Here is a 14419-nt window from a genome sequence, read left to right on the forward strand (position 1 = left end):
TATCTGATGCCTCCCCAAGGTTACCAGCAGCAGCCCCAGCCAGGCCATTTGCTCGGCCCTATGAGACTGACTTGGAGGCTACGTGGAGGAAGCATAGAAAAAGAGCATAAACAGAGGGCTGAGGCTGAGCAACCAGCAAAACCCCGACACTCGGATGATGAAAGCCAGAACGGCTGTCGTGCAGTGCACAGGTGTGCATGTCAGATCAGCACAACACATGACTGGCAGCTGTCCGGTGACGTTTAAATTGTCTCTGAACAAGTTGGTACCACATGGTGTCTCACTCAAAGTCAGTGCTGGATTTGGTGGCTCTGCAGGAGGTTTTCCCAGACAATTAATCATTCAATCCTGCCTGAAGTCAGAGGTCAAAATGAAACATTCCCAGATTGTGAAAAAAATGGAACATGAGGTACAAATGTTTGGGTTGATGTTTTAAAATCAATGTATGACCGGATGTCTTGCACGAATAACAGGGCATTGCCTAATTTGTTTGATGTACAATCGAGAAAACTATGTTATTTGCTGTGCTTGCAGGGCTGCACAGCTGCTGTGGCAAGTGGGTGAAGTGCGCAGAGAACAAGGAAAGGAAATGTCAAAATACTGGTTTGCATATGAGGGTGTAACTGCTAAGAACACGACAAATTCTCTGATCGTGCACCAGCAGAAAACAAGACCGCCGACACGCAAATACACTCAGTCCCACAAGCCAAAGTCAAACAGATCAGAGGTTGTAATTAAAGCAGCTCTGCTCAAATCCCTGCAGCTCGGGGGAGTGGAGGGATCTCCCGGACACGTACCTTTTCGGAGGCGCGAAGAGTCCACGGTCCCGATGGTGTTGCTGCGTAAAGCCTTATTCCCGGCGCTAGTGGGCACACAGTAGTTCCCGTCTGTCTCTGACGCCGAGCGGGGCACGCAGTAGGTGTCCGTGGGTGAGCGCTCGGCCGGCGGCGGCGGCAGGAGCCCCGACGAGGAGCTGAGCGAAGGTTTGGGCGGCCTGGGGGGCGGGACCACGTCTCCCCCGCCATCCGGGCCGGCCAAGCCCGTGGACGACGACGACGTGCGTGGCACCTGGTAGGTGGAGTTGGTCCCGCCAGGCGTGGGCGGGATGTCGTAGCTGACGGAGAGGTTGCGCAGCTGCGTCTCCACGGAGGTCTTCCGCGTCGGAGTGTTGAAGACGTAGAACTCGGAGGCGCCGTCGCCGCCGTCCTGGTGAGCCGGCGGCGAGGAGGCCGACTTGGGGAGCAGCACCGTGTCCTGGGAGTAGCTGCGCGGGAGGTGGTAGAAGCCGCTGTCGGCGGAGAGCGAGGCGCCGCGCGACGGCGGCGAGTCGTAGATGGACGAGGCCGAGGCGGGGCCGGCGTGCTGCGGGAAGAAGCCGTTGTGCGAAGCGTACTTGGCCGAGGAGCTGGCGGAGGTGGGCGTGCGGTGGGAGGGGAGGTTGTCATTCAGGTCCGTCTCTGAGGAGGTAGACTTGGAGCACTCGGCGTGGGCTCTGGGCAGGAGAACACACGCATACACACACATAGACAGACACACACCAGATAGGTGAGGAAGGGTGCAATGGCCCGTGGTGAACCTTCACTGCAGTTCGGGGAAGCCAAGGTTACTCATGTTAGTAGATCCTTCTTGAATCAGCAGAATGAATGCCATGCAGAGCAGGATTGAATTTCCCAAGGTAACACAGGCGTTAAGGTTAACTGGGATAACCTAAGCATGAGTGCGCAGATGAGTAGGAGCTGTGAGTTCCTGAAAAACCTTCCAAACACTAGCTGAAAAATTTAATAAAAAATTTAAATATTGCAATAAAACCTGGTAATGGAAACGAGAACTTGAAAAAACCTCTCAAATATCACTAAAAGGTTTTGACACTCTCATGAGGTGGTTTTTCAGACGCATCGATACAGAGGTATATCACAAAAGTGTCATGGAAACACTTTTTTTACATTTACACATCGCCGGACGTGACATACGGGGTCACGTGACCAGTTCACTTCAAGTAAAAATGGCACGTTATATTTGGACAGAGGAGGAGACTGAATATCTTTTACAACTACTCAAAGAGAAAAACATAACAACTATTCTTGACAGGAAACAAACGTAAACAAACAAAAGCAAACGTAATCTCGTCCTGCAAGATTTTATGAGAATTACGGTTTATGCGCTTCACAACATTCACTGGAAACACCTGCAAATCGCAATTGTACTTGGTCAAAACTATAGAAATATTGCTTTTATTCTTGCGAAAAACTGTCATGGAAATGGCGTGATTGCGATTTACTGCTCTGCCGACTCTACTGAGAAAGTATCTGCGTGTGACGTCTTCTTGATATGTTCAAATTCCAAAGCTCTCTACGCAATCAGACAAAAATGAGTTTAAACTCAGGTTTTTCACTGGCACCTTATATTTACATTTTCAAAAAAAAAAAAAACAGCACCGTCAATATGTTATTGTTTTGCAGTAGATGTGCTGGCCATGCACTTCGCATGTCACGCAAGTTTTGGGTGACATTATACACAACGTGATATTTATATACAGTATGTAAAACTAAGGCCATCATACCTGAAGGGTTGAGTGCATTTTGTGTTCATAGATATGTCAAACAGTGTCCCACTGTGACTAAAAAACTGAGTGACTTGCAGACAAATCTGCCTTTAGATGTGGGAGGCTGTCAGCAAGCGCTCTTTTTATCCAAGTCTCCTGGTTTATGGTTTGCTCGAGTCTGATCGCCGACAACTCGAATCCAACATCAAGTCGGATCAGAGGATTTTTGTCAGATTTCAGCTGCTGCGTCTCTTAGTGCATGCGCGACACTTCACACACACAGGCAGGCAGGCAGGCAGTTCCAGCTGGATGGCTGGCCACTCACAGACTAGTCTGGGGAGGAGGAGGTTTGCTCTCACACTCCTCGAGGAGTAAATACTCCGCGTCGCCCTCCACTGAGGAGTGAAGCTGCACTGAGCTACACGGCGCCACACAGGACAGAAGGGAAAGAGGCAATAGGCAAGAAATGAACAGAAAAATCGATTCAACTCAGGTAAATGTGTAGAGAACAACAGAGGCTGACAATAGTTCCACAGTTCGGCCTGACACACACAAACACACACAAACAGAAACTTACCTGTTGGGTTCAGGCTTTTTGCTCTCACAGTTGACCAGCCACAGGTAATCCTGCGGCTCCTCTGAACTGGACTGAGAGTCCAGGTGTCGCACGCTGACCGGCTGGTACGGAGGAGGCACGTTGGTGAGCACCGCAGGAGGACCGCCTATACTGCTCAGAACCTGGTGGGGAGGTGTGTCCACCACCAGGCCTCCAATGGCCGACTGGTGAGCAGCTTTTGCTGCCTCTGAAAGCACAAAAAACAGAGACAGGGTTTGGTTTGACCTCTTGCAAAAACAATATAAGATCAGTGGCAGCCTGAAATGAAGTCTCTTTTATGAAAACAATCAGATAAAATGTCATCATAATCAGTCAGACTGGACTCAACCTCGACAGGTGACCCATTCTAATCTGTGATCCCATTCTTCAACTATGAAAAATTTTATGTCTCCTATAATATAAGCAAAGCGACATGTAAAAAGATTTTCACTCATTTATGGGCAAGTGTTTCGCTGAACTGTGAAGCTGGAGGAGATAAACAGTGAGTTTAGAGTGTTCGCCAAATTCTGCTCTGGCACGATGGACTCGGACCCAATCTGTGTCCAATCTGCTTCCACCGAGTAGCCTTTATATGGTCCGAAACTCAAGGGCTGATCTCCACTATCGTTCAAAGAGCCACAATCACATTTGGTGCCGATTCAAAGTTCAAAGTCACAACCTCGAAGAGGCCTCGCAAAAATTTGCCTCCATGGTACAGACAAACCCAAACAGTCCTTCGAGCTGTGCCTCTGCTTTACATACTGCGATGTGCTTCTTCTCAAAACCATGGTTCCGAGGCACGCTTCACCTGGTATGCTCGAGGAAAGACTTACTGCAGGCTTTGGACGTATCTGATAAATTTCGCTGGTAAATGTTTGGAAAGGAAAGGTAGAAACGAAGAAGGCGATTGGGCAAAACATGTGCCTGATCAGGCTACACTTGAAAATCCAGCATTCCACTGTCATAACAGAGACAGTGTGTTTACAGCAGAGCCGTGATTACCTTTTGCCTAATGTGTCATTACAGCCCCATTATAACCAGTAACCTTTCTTATGATATAAATTATGTAAAATATTATCTTAGCTGAATGCTTTGAGTCTCCTGCAGAAATGGTGACGTGAAGAGACGGTATCAGAAAAAACACTTTCCAAAGAAAAAAAAGGGGGTGGGAGGGCACCAAATCTTAAATGGAAGTGGAGTACCCTATGCCTGCAGTGGACTTTCACAAGAAAAGCCTGCAATGATAAATTACTAATTTCATCCAACACTTCTGAGGAGCGTAATTTATTTTCGTGCGGACTGTGACTATTGCGCCCATGCGCTGCTTTTCAGACAGCGTTTCCCCAAGGTCTGCGCTTTGTCACACCAACTTTTCAAATACTAGAGCCCTTTTGAAAGCCTCCTGCTGGAGCTGATTGCTGTAATCCAGAGACGGCCGGCATCGTCGCATCGTGCGCGGCCTGAAACGTATCTCTGTTCTCGCTGCAGCTCTGCTCCTTCTTGTTTTCACCCTGTTCTCCAGAACTGCCGCAAAGCGTATTATCCCCACACAGGGCCCCTTGCTTTCTGGCCTTTTAAATGTAAAGGCCAATCTTTTGCCGAGTGTCCTTTGCGCTCTGCTCTCCCGCTCCTTTCTCTCGCCCTCCCTCCGTTTGTTTACCAAAGTGCTGATTCATGCAGGAAGAGGGAAAATCCCCTCTGCCCAGGCTCATCTTCCCCTCCTACACTGTCTCTCGGTGCCTGTGTTCCCCGGGACTCCTTACATTTCCTCCACCGCTATTGGCCCTGGCCACGAAACGCTCGAGTGCGGTCGCGCAAGACAGAAGAGTGAGTGGGAGTTTTGATCTCACGGCAGAGCGCAGGAGGGAGAGCCAAATGAAACACAAACGCACACAGCGAATATGGGTGGAAGCAGAGCTTATTTGTCTTTAAACCTCGCTCCAGCCTTTTGGGCTTGCTGTTCCTCTGCCATCTGGGCTAGTTCCAATAACTCTGTAAAAGACATGCTATGGGCGAGGTCTTCTGGGTCACCCTACGAAACTGCCTATGTTGCTGAGGCAATTGCAAAAAAAACAAAAAAAACAAAAAAAAACACCATTGTTTGGGAAGGATGTCCTTGTAGCAGCATAATGGGCATCATGGTTTGAAAGATGCACACTCGTCCTTGGTGCTGTCACTATCAGACAGCAATCAGCCAATCTTTCTTGCTTGATCTCACCAAAACATAGAGTATGCCACTTAATGGAGGACAGTAGAAAGTGCAGAAGAGAAAGGCGGAGGCTGCACACAAGGAAACTGCACGGACCTCAAAGAGCGAATCAGGAAGAAGGAAAATAATATGAAAATCAGCGGGTGAAAAAAAAAACCCAGAGATCCAGATAAGGGCGAAGAAGCAAAAGAACGACAGTGAAACCAACAGGCACACAAGGCTTTGATTACTCAGTACTGGGAACAAGTGTAATGTGAGCCTCAACACAACACATGGATCAACACATGGATCATTAGACCTTGGCTGAGAAACTCTGCTGAATAGAGCCGCTCTGGCACATTCGGTCCCTCGGAGGGAATCAAACAGACAGCAGAGCGCCATCGCAGAGGTGGCCAAAAAGACAATTAAATAGTGTTGTAATTGGGCTATGACACAATGACATCTCGTTCAGTCCTGGTAAGACATTTGGCTGCTTGCTGCTGATGACTGACTGACTGGCGAACTCAGTAGCTGACACATGTTGCATTGAATTAAAATTCTCAGTATCGGGTTAAAAAAGTATGGATGAATACAAATACATGCTATGTTGCAGTAACGAGTGTATTGGACAGTGGACACTGAATGCCGGGCCGTCGCCCTCACCGTCATCAGTTGGGTTGAAGCCGCAGATGTCGCAGATGCAGCGAACCCACTTATTCATCTCCTCCTCTGTGTCAGCGACCAGGTAGAAGACCCGGTCGATGGTCTTGATGTCGAATATGAAGCTGTGCTCCAAATCCTTTTTGTTGAACGTCAGCCCAGCATCCACCTGCAGGTGCAACAAACATGGTTTTAGCACCTCCAGCACACTGATCAATGAAAGAGCAAATATTTAACAGCGGTAACATAAAAAGGTCTGTCGTAAAGATTTCAGTTTTTGCTCTCTTTCTCTAACCCACGGGCATCATGGAATGCGTTTTTAATGCTCTTTCCTTACCTGAGTTTAAATTAGAGTAATAAACAGAGCTGCTTTTGGATATTGAGCGTGCTCCTATTAGAGAGGTCTCCTATTCATTCAGATGTTTATTTTTCATCTCCAGTAAAGCAGCTTTGGACAGTGAGTTATTAAAAAAAACATGCGCTTCCTGAAAGGTGTGTGTACTTCTTCTGCAGCAAGAGGGGTTACTTTAATAGCAACATGAATTTGAAAAGCTGCTCCCCTCCAGTTGCATGTTTTCTATTAAGGGTTAGCAGTCACAACTTTGTGTGGAACTTGCAGCAAAGAGTCTGAGCTGGTCTAAACAAAAATCCATCGCCTGCGTGGAAAAAAAGGCAAAACACGGCACAAGTCTCACACGGAGTGACAGTCATGCGGCATCACACCTGCTCACACAAGTTGAGATCAATCACGCGTATTGGCTTCTTGGCATGGTCATTTTTGTAGTACTCCAACACGTCGGGGTCGCCTGTCAGACGGCCACTGCGAAGAACAAACCACCGCTTCTTCCATGCCTGCAGGGCGAACACACAAACAAGGGAAAGGGTTATTTTGTGCGTCTCGAACAATGACTGCTCCATTCCCGACCGACCGCAGCCTGGCCAAATGCTTTATTTTTCCATTTTAGCCAATGTGCTCGAGCATAGCCGCGGCCTGTGTACGCACTCTGGGGGCCAGCTGCACTGCCCTCGCTGAACACTTTTCACAGCCAGAGGGAAGAGAGAGAGAGGCCCCGCGAACAGGAGAAGAAAAAAAAAAGAGAGAAAAAAATGTGCGTGTCGCACAACCAGAACAAAAGTCACATAGTTTGGTTTCGCAGACGCATTAGGATGAATAACCAAAGCTAAAAAGAGAAACAGGCAAATGGCTCCGAATGTCATGTGGGCATTGTTGTAGAATTGGTGAGGCAATAAAAAAAAGAGAGAGAGAGAGAGACACGTGAGGGTGAGTTTAACATCAAGCATATTCAACAGATGAACAAATAGATGGAATTTAAAACATTTATTCATCATAGATCGTGAATGGATACAGCAGTTGAGTAAATATACATTCCTAAAGCACGCCATGCATGTCACGGGACTGTATGTGAAATGTCAATACAGTTCTGGACGCACGTTCTGAAATTTCAAACAAAGCGCTTCTGACTGTTAAGTCTGATATTTCTCGTCTATTGTTTTTATCAAGCCATTCATTTAGATAGAAGACAGGAGGAGGAAGTCATGAACCTCTCAATCTGCTGACTCATAATCCCGCTGGACTCAACATTTTGGTTTTGGAACAAAATATACACAAACACACACGCAATTCCAGCAAGACCTTTATTTAGCAGCAGCCTAACTTCTTGGACGCAGAAGTAGTAGAAGTCGGGAGGAAAATAAAAACATGTGTAGTGTTAGTAGTGTATAAAATGCCATATCCAGTTGGACATGTGAGGCTGAAATGGTAAACAACAGCCAGCACTGATCCAAGACATTACTGACAAGCACAGTGACAGCGTACACAGAATGGGAGCCAAAGGAGATTTTGCTGTCAGAGTTGATGTTAAGTGAGATGCTGGTGAGCTGAGGGGTTTTCATCCCCCTGGCTTTTGTCCATTTTACTTGACATCCATTGTTAGTGGGCCAAGTCCTGGGTTAAGACAACATGAAGAATCTCAGATCTTCCTTTCCACAAACAGGATGAGAAAACCCCACAAAGGACGGCGTTACCAAGACTGCACAGAAAAAGAAAATGCTTCTCTCATGTCTGCTGTTGACAAAGAGATAGACTGTAACTGTGTATTTCTGTATTTTGCTACTGCCTATGTTGGCCACGTCCCCCTTAAGAAAAAAAGGTTTGTAATCTCAATGTGATCTTCCTGGTTAAATAAAGGTTAAAAAATAAATAAATAAATAAATACATACATACATATATAGTTAGATGATCAACAACGAATCCTCTCACTCTCTCCTAAATATTTGGCATAAGGCCACTTTAAGACAAGAGAAAACAATGGTCATCATAATGAACTGGAAAGGTGATTTGAAAAATAAATTATAATTGTGACAGGCCAGTGTTTGGTGGGCAGAGATGGAGGGTGTGGAGAGGAAACCTCTCACTTTGGGAAAGGCAAAGCATTCAGGGATCAAGTTACCATGTGGGGAACTGGAGATAATGTTTCAGACAGAACATTTACATGTCTCGAGAAACAACAGTGTCTTGTGTTACCTGAACACACTGCCAGATTTGAATGTTGGAAGAAAACTTATTCATGTACACGAGTGTCAGCAATCCCTTTTCTTTCGCAACACCGGTGTTTGAGAACAGCGAGTTCCTTACTCTTTTTAACCCCACGTTTGATGACTTTTACAAGAATGTCACACATTAGGTAAATTCTGAGGAGACAGTTCACTACTCAGATGACACTACACTACTCACGCGGTACATGGCCTTTCCAGCATCGGCACATCCATTTCACTCTCCCACTGAGTCACACAGCGTTAATATTCAAGTCAGGAGTTGTGGGGAGTACAGTACATGGCCTTCTGAGACTTCTGGGCTGCAACCTGATCATATTAGGACACCGACTATTTTGACACAGGAACACTTGAAATAAAAGAGGACGCATATGCCCCAACTAGTCGCACAGCAAAAGGATCTTTACAAGAGCAACAAAGAAGATTACCCAAAACACTGGAGCTTGTGGATGCAAAATAAGGCACAACACAACCTTTGCCATGGTACAATATAATCAAGGCGTGTGCAAGTTCAATTCAAGATCTCTGAAGGAAAGTTAAGTTCCACTTGTTGGGGTGGAGAATCTTTAGCCGGCCTAGAGCCAACACGTAGTGGAACATGAAGGTTAAAACGTGAAAAATGCATTTGAAAGATGGCTAATGTTAAACTAACAAACTACATTGATTCAATTTCCATTCAAAGAATTTTCCTCTGACGTTTAGAAGAGCCACTGGCCCGATGCAGATCACCCTCTTTCGATTTCCACAATAACAATTTAAAAATGCTACGCTCAAGCCAAACCTTTTGAGAAAGACTTTCTGCGCACTCACTGACACAACATGAACCCAGAACTCTGACATGTGACATACCTCCTGTCAAGGCACTCAGTCCTGCTCCAGTTTGTATTATTCCATGAAGTCACTCTGGTGCTGAATGAGCGGCTCGATCCCTCAACCTGACATGCGAACATCCATTCTATTCTTCATTTGCGTGCCATAACTGAATTCAATCAAGCACTCAGTTTACTCCAGGATCGGCCAAGCCAGCTGACCGCTCGACAGACTCCAGCGCTCACTGCCCCGACGTTGGGAAGGGGACAGCATGGGACGGTGCTTGAATGGCATGGGGAGGGCTCCTTCAGCATGGCAGCTGTCCCCGCTAGCCCCCTCTCTCGGTCGCCCTTTCCCCCCCTGTTTTTTGCCGGAGTCGGTGCCTTCCGATAGGGCGAGACACAGGAAGACCCCTTTTTATTTGCCCACCCAGGGCCCTACAGCCTTTCAGGGGACAGACAGAAAAGACAGTGAGGGTCTGTCTGCGATGATCACACAGGGTGAGGGAGGGAAAGGGGACGTGTAGGGGGGAGGGCGGGTGGGTTCAAAGAGGAAGAGAAGCCAAGTGACTGCGGTCATGCTGTCGTCATGCTGCCCCCTGCGACCAAATACCACTACAGAGTGACGGAAGCAAAAAAAAAAGGTGACAAGGTCTCAGCTCCGCGTCACCGGGTCTAAAATAGCTCTGCAATCTCCTTGTAAAACCATTTGATATTATAATGATGTAACTCACTTATTTTACTCACACCAGTGCTCTAATTTCAAAAATTCAATTAAGCTATGGCATCCCATCAACAGATAAACAACCAGAGGATGCCATTGTCTCAGTTTCATAAATCGTCCATAAATCAACATTTTTGGGCTATAATACACTGCAGTGTCAGTAATGTGACATTTTTACATTTCAAGTCAGAGGAAGGTGCAAACATTCTAGTGGCAAGAACTCAAATCGCACTTGTTGTTTTGTTTGAACTGCTGCAATTACCAATTAAACTTTCTCTGTATTTTTTACTTTTACTTTTTTCGAAAAATGAATCATCAGCAAAAAAAAAGCATTTTGGGCAGAGAAGGAAAAGTTAAAGGCCGACTTTAAAGTTGGTGCACTGAGCCCCAACCTTCAAAGGTCGCCGTTCACATTGCACGTGCTGCATATTGTTACTTCCGTAAAGGCAACATGCAAACACATTCAAGTCAGCATACAAAGTGACTCGAGCAACATTTACAGAGAAACGGCACATTTAGTCCCTGAAAAACAAACTTTAAATCTTTGATAGTACAAGCCCAGGCTTTATACTCCCATTTACTTAGTAGGTGTTAGCATTAGCTTAGCATCACTCTGGCCCCACGGATAGCGCTCAACAGCATGAGAGTGGCTGGGGCCATCTGTCCCATCTGAGTGGGCTGTGGGTAAATGACCTGCACCCGAGCTGCACTGACTCATCCTGACAGCAACAGATTCTCTGTTTGTGTGGCAGAAAAACAGATCTGGGGACGAAGCGACGGAGAGGAGGGGATGCCACGTGAAAACGAGGATGATGAGGTCAGGTCTTTGGTGGTGACTGAGCCAAATAGTGTGTTTTTATTCCACCACCAGCCACCATCAACAGACACTTTCTCGTCCAAACCACCTTCCACGGTCGGCTAGGATCGCAGTATATTGGTGTGACGGTATCGCTATCTCTCTCCTGACCAGGAAATTAAACATGCGAAGGTGCGACAGTATTTGTTCTCGATGCTGCTCAAAGCAAAGTCAGCAGAGGAGTGCGGTGTGAAGAATGTGGAGTTCACGTCAGGCGCTCGAGTCATATCTAATCTGATTTGCTGACAATGACTTAGTCCTTAATGTGTCTGCAGTAAACATCAAAGAGTGTGACGGACTGGAACACATGACTCTTTGAGCTGCAGCATGCCACGCATGCATGCACACGTTCAAATGTATGAGGGTCAAACGTTGGGTCACGTAAAATGGGCAACAACTCATCCATCCCATCTATCCATCCCTCCATCCTTTTCTATACCCGCTTTCTCCTGCACTCGAGCTTGCAGGGGTCTGTTGGAGACCATCCCAGCTATCACGGGGCCAAGGTGAGGTTACAACTTGGACAAGTTGCCAGTTCATTGCAGGGCCACAGAGAAAGACATACACACCCATTCCCTCTCACACACACACTTACAGTCAATTTAGAGTTCCCAATTGGCCTCACAGACACGTTATTGGCTTGTACGAGGGAGCCATAGAACCCGGACACAGACAAAAAAACAAGTTTCAGCACACAGTTCCCTCTGGGAGGAGCTCAGATCCTTGCTGTTACATTTAGAAAGCGGCCGGCATCCGCTGGCTCGGCAAAGATCAAGAACAAAGTCAGGCATGTGACTCGTTAATTATCTGCGTAAATCCCTCAATGTTCTGACGCATCGAGGCGACAAAATATCTTAAATTAAAAAATGGTTCTGTGACACAGCACTCTGCAGTCCACAAATACGCAATACTGTTGACCGCAGCGCTTCCTTTAGTCCAGCTATCAGGACGGTGGGACTGCAGCGAACAAAGGACGCTCTAAGAGAGGAGTGTCAAGGGCGTCAGAGGTTTTGGCGCTCATGGCCTTGGTGACGAGGTCTACAGAAAGAGAAGGAGGGGAGGGACAAAAGATCCTCTATGCGCAGAGCTGCAACTTGTATAAATCAGTCTTTGTTAGCAGTACATGACTGGGATTCTTGCTAAACAGCTATTTTTACATCCTTGAGCGCCAGAAAGAGCGGTTAACGTTCACGCAAGAGTGCGTGGCCCCTGGCTAGCGGAGGCCGTTCGGCAAACGTCACCGCCACCCCCCTTTTGCTTCAAGGATGCAGGACTTACGAAAGAGTCCAGCTGTCTGGACAGTGGCTAATTGTCATCCTGCTTCAACGTGTCTCGTGTCTGACCTCAGGTGAACCCACTGAATTACACTGTCCTGATTGAAGTCACGGAGGATGGAGGTTCCCTCAAAAAATCAATTGCGTGCCCAGACAAAAATCTGAAGCAGGGCGTGCAAAGAGATAGAAAGGTGGAAGTATTTCAAACATTATGTTAAAGAAAAAAATAAGAAACAAAAATATATTTTTTAAATGGAAAAACTGTGAAACCTGCTGATGTGTTGCATGCACTGTATATAAAATTGAGGGTGGCAAGATGCAGAGATGTGAGAGATCGTTGACATTTTACCAGTACCGAGAAACACTGTCCCAATTTAATAATATATTATTATGGAAATTGCAGTTTAATTTTACATGTGAACTATTTGCACATTATAATTTAGTTTTATTTGGTAATACAATGTTCGGTCTTGAAAAGTGTATGTGTCTGGTGGGTAAGCTGGAACTTAACAGCTCGTAGCCACAATGCGCCCTTGAAGTTAAGACACACTGACTGCAATCTGCAACTTGCTTCCACACAATTTCAAAAAACTATATGAATGTGATCCTAGTGGACCACGGCAGTCTCCATGAGGTATCCCAAGACATGAACAAGAGAATCTGAACAATTTGTGTCAAATTAGTCTGGACTTTGAAAAGGAAATGTTTCCTACCTGTATCAAGGGACAAAGTTGCATAAACAAACATCCATGTGTGTTTTAAGCCCAAAAACACAGAGAAAAAACTCAGCCACCTTATTTCCACCCCAGTTGAAGTGCCACTGAAGCAGAATGTGTCTGGAGAGTGGCTGAACTCTGACAGCCTAGTAGCCCAGTAGTTCTGTTTGACAAGCACGTGCTGTTTTCAGTTGTTGTTGTTTAGCGCCTTTCTGACTTTATCACGCGCTGCAGCGTGTGCGAGGGTCCGTAGTTTTCTGACCTCTCCCACGTCAACTTCCTCTCCAGTGTAATCAGGGTGTCCCAGACCCTCTCAACTGCCACTGGCAAATGAGAGGGGGCGGGATCAGGCAGGACAGGAGGCCGTGTACTGGCACGGTTACGGACTGCTCTTGATACACACTGCAGCAGCAGTAAGATTTTATGACACATTATGCCACTGAGTCATTGACATGGAAGTGTTTGCAGCCTCAGTAACACCTCTTACATAATTAACAATAACTAGCTGACTGCGTTTACATGGATATAAGTATTCTGTTTCTATTATTGTTAGTAATTTTAAACAGCATGAGCCGTGTTAAGTAGTTGATATATGCTCAAGTTGTAGTTTGGAGGAAAAATGTTTGGCTACCTGGAGCATGTAAACGCTGGTCTATGTGATTTTGCGCTAAACAGCTTTCCTCTGTGGAGGTGCCAGGAATAAATCAATATCGCATCTAATCAGGAATGCCTTGCGATGAACAGGCGACCTGTCTGGGGGTGTACCCTGCCTTCCCCCCCGGTGACAGCTGGGATAGGCTCCAGCAAAACCCCCAAGAGCCAGAGCGCAGGGGAATGCAGTATAGAAAAGGAATGGATGAATCTAATCAGGAATCCATGTAAACATGGGACTGGGATACCACTCAGAACCAGACCAGTCCCACTGACACAGGAACACTTTAAATGTAAAGAAGTGGTGCAGTTCTGGTGCTGGACTGGGGAGTTAAAAAGAAGAAAGAAAAGAAAAAACAATCAGGTCTCATGTGAAATATCATGATAATAAAAAAGTATCAATCTCTCCTCAAGGAACAGCATGTGATGTTCGCCATCCTAGCAGACTTGATTAGCGTAATATGTTTTAGTCAAAAAAATTAACCGCAACGTCTAACTCACCCCCCGCCGCCCGCCCCACCCAGAACATTCCCTCTCCTTGCATGACCCTGATTTATAGTGCTCTCTCAGTGTACTGCACCCTAACCAACATCCTGTTTCAAGAGGAAATACATCACATTAAGGAAGCAAAGAGAGCAATTTCAGGGGGGCTTTAAAATCAATTTTGTTTCACCACTAATGCTGGTCTCCTTAATGGTTCGAGTAGAGCAGTGCTGCTCCCAGATTACAGCAGTGAAATATTCATCCCCGTTGTTGATCGCAGGTCTGCAGAAAAACAGGGCAAAAAAAAAAAAAAAATGACAGAGAATCACACTCTGCTTCTTCTCTTT

General features: G+C 46.3%; 1 protein-coding gene across 8 annotated transcripts in view; it reads right to left on the reverse strand.

Annotated features, from left to right (window-relative positions):
- Positions 1-14419, reverse strand: part of gab1 (GRB2-associated binding protein 1) — a 45179-nt gene that overhangs the window by 9945 nt on the left and 20815 nt on the right. For 5 of the 8 annotated variants that reach the window (XM_076032867.1, XM_076032881.1, XM_076032889.1 and 2 more), the window contains 4 exons: positions 6709-6837; positions 5989-6154; positions 3120-3345; positions 798-1492 (listed from right to left, as the gene is read on the reverse strand). In XM_076032867.1, the coding sequence (XP_075888982.1) occupies positions 798-1492; positions 3120-3345; positions 5989-6154; positions 6709-6837 (1216 nt within the window). Of the gene's footprint in view, positions 1-797; positions 1493-3119; positions 3346-5988; positions 6155-6708; positions 6838-9408; positions 9583-12935; positions 13206-14419 lie in introns of those variants that run through there. The other 3 variants (XM_076032905.1, XM_076032873.1, XM_076032898.1) reach the window with 3 other exon arrangements.

Source organism: Nelusetta ayraudi, unplaced genomic scaffold (genome assembly GCF_046127955.1).
Source record: "Nelusetta ayraudi isolate G7.1 ecotype Tasmania unplaced genomic scaffold, CSIRO-AGI_Nayr_v1 ptg000004l, whole genome shotgun sequence".
NCBI classification, from domain to species: domain Eukaryota; kingdom Metazoa; phylum Chordata; class Actinopteri; order Tetraodontiformes; family Monacanthidae; genus Nelusetta; species Nelusetta ayraudi.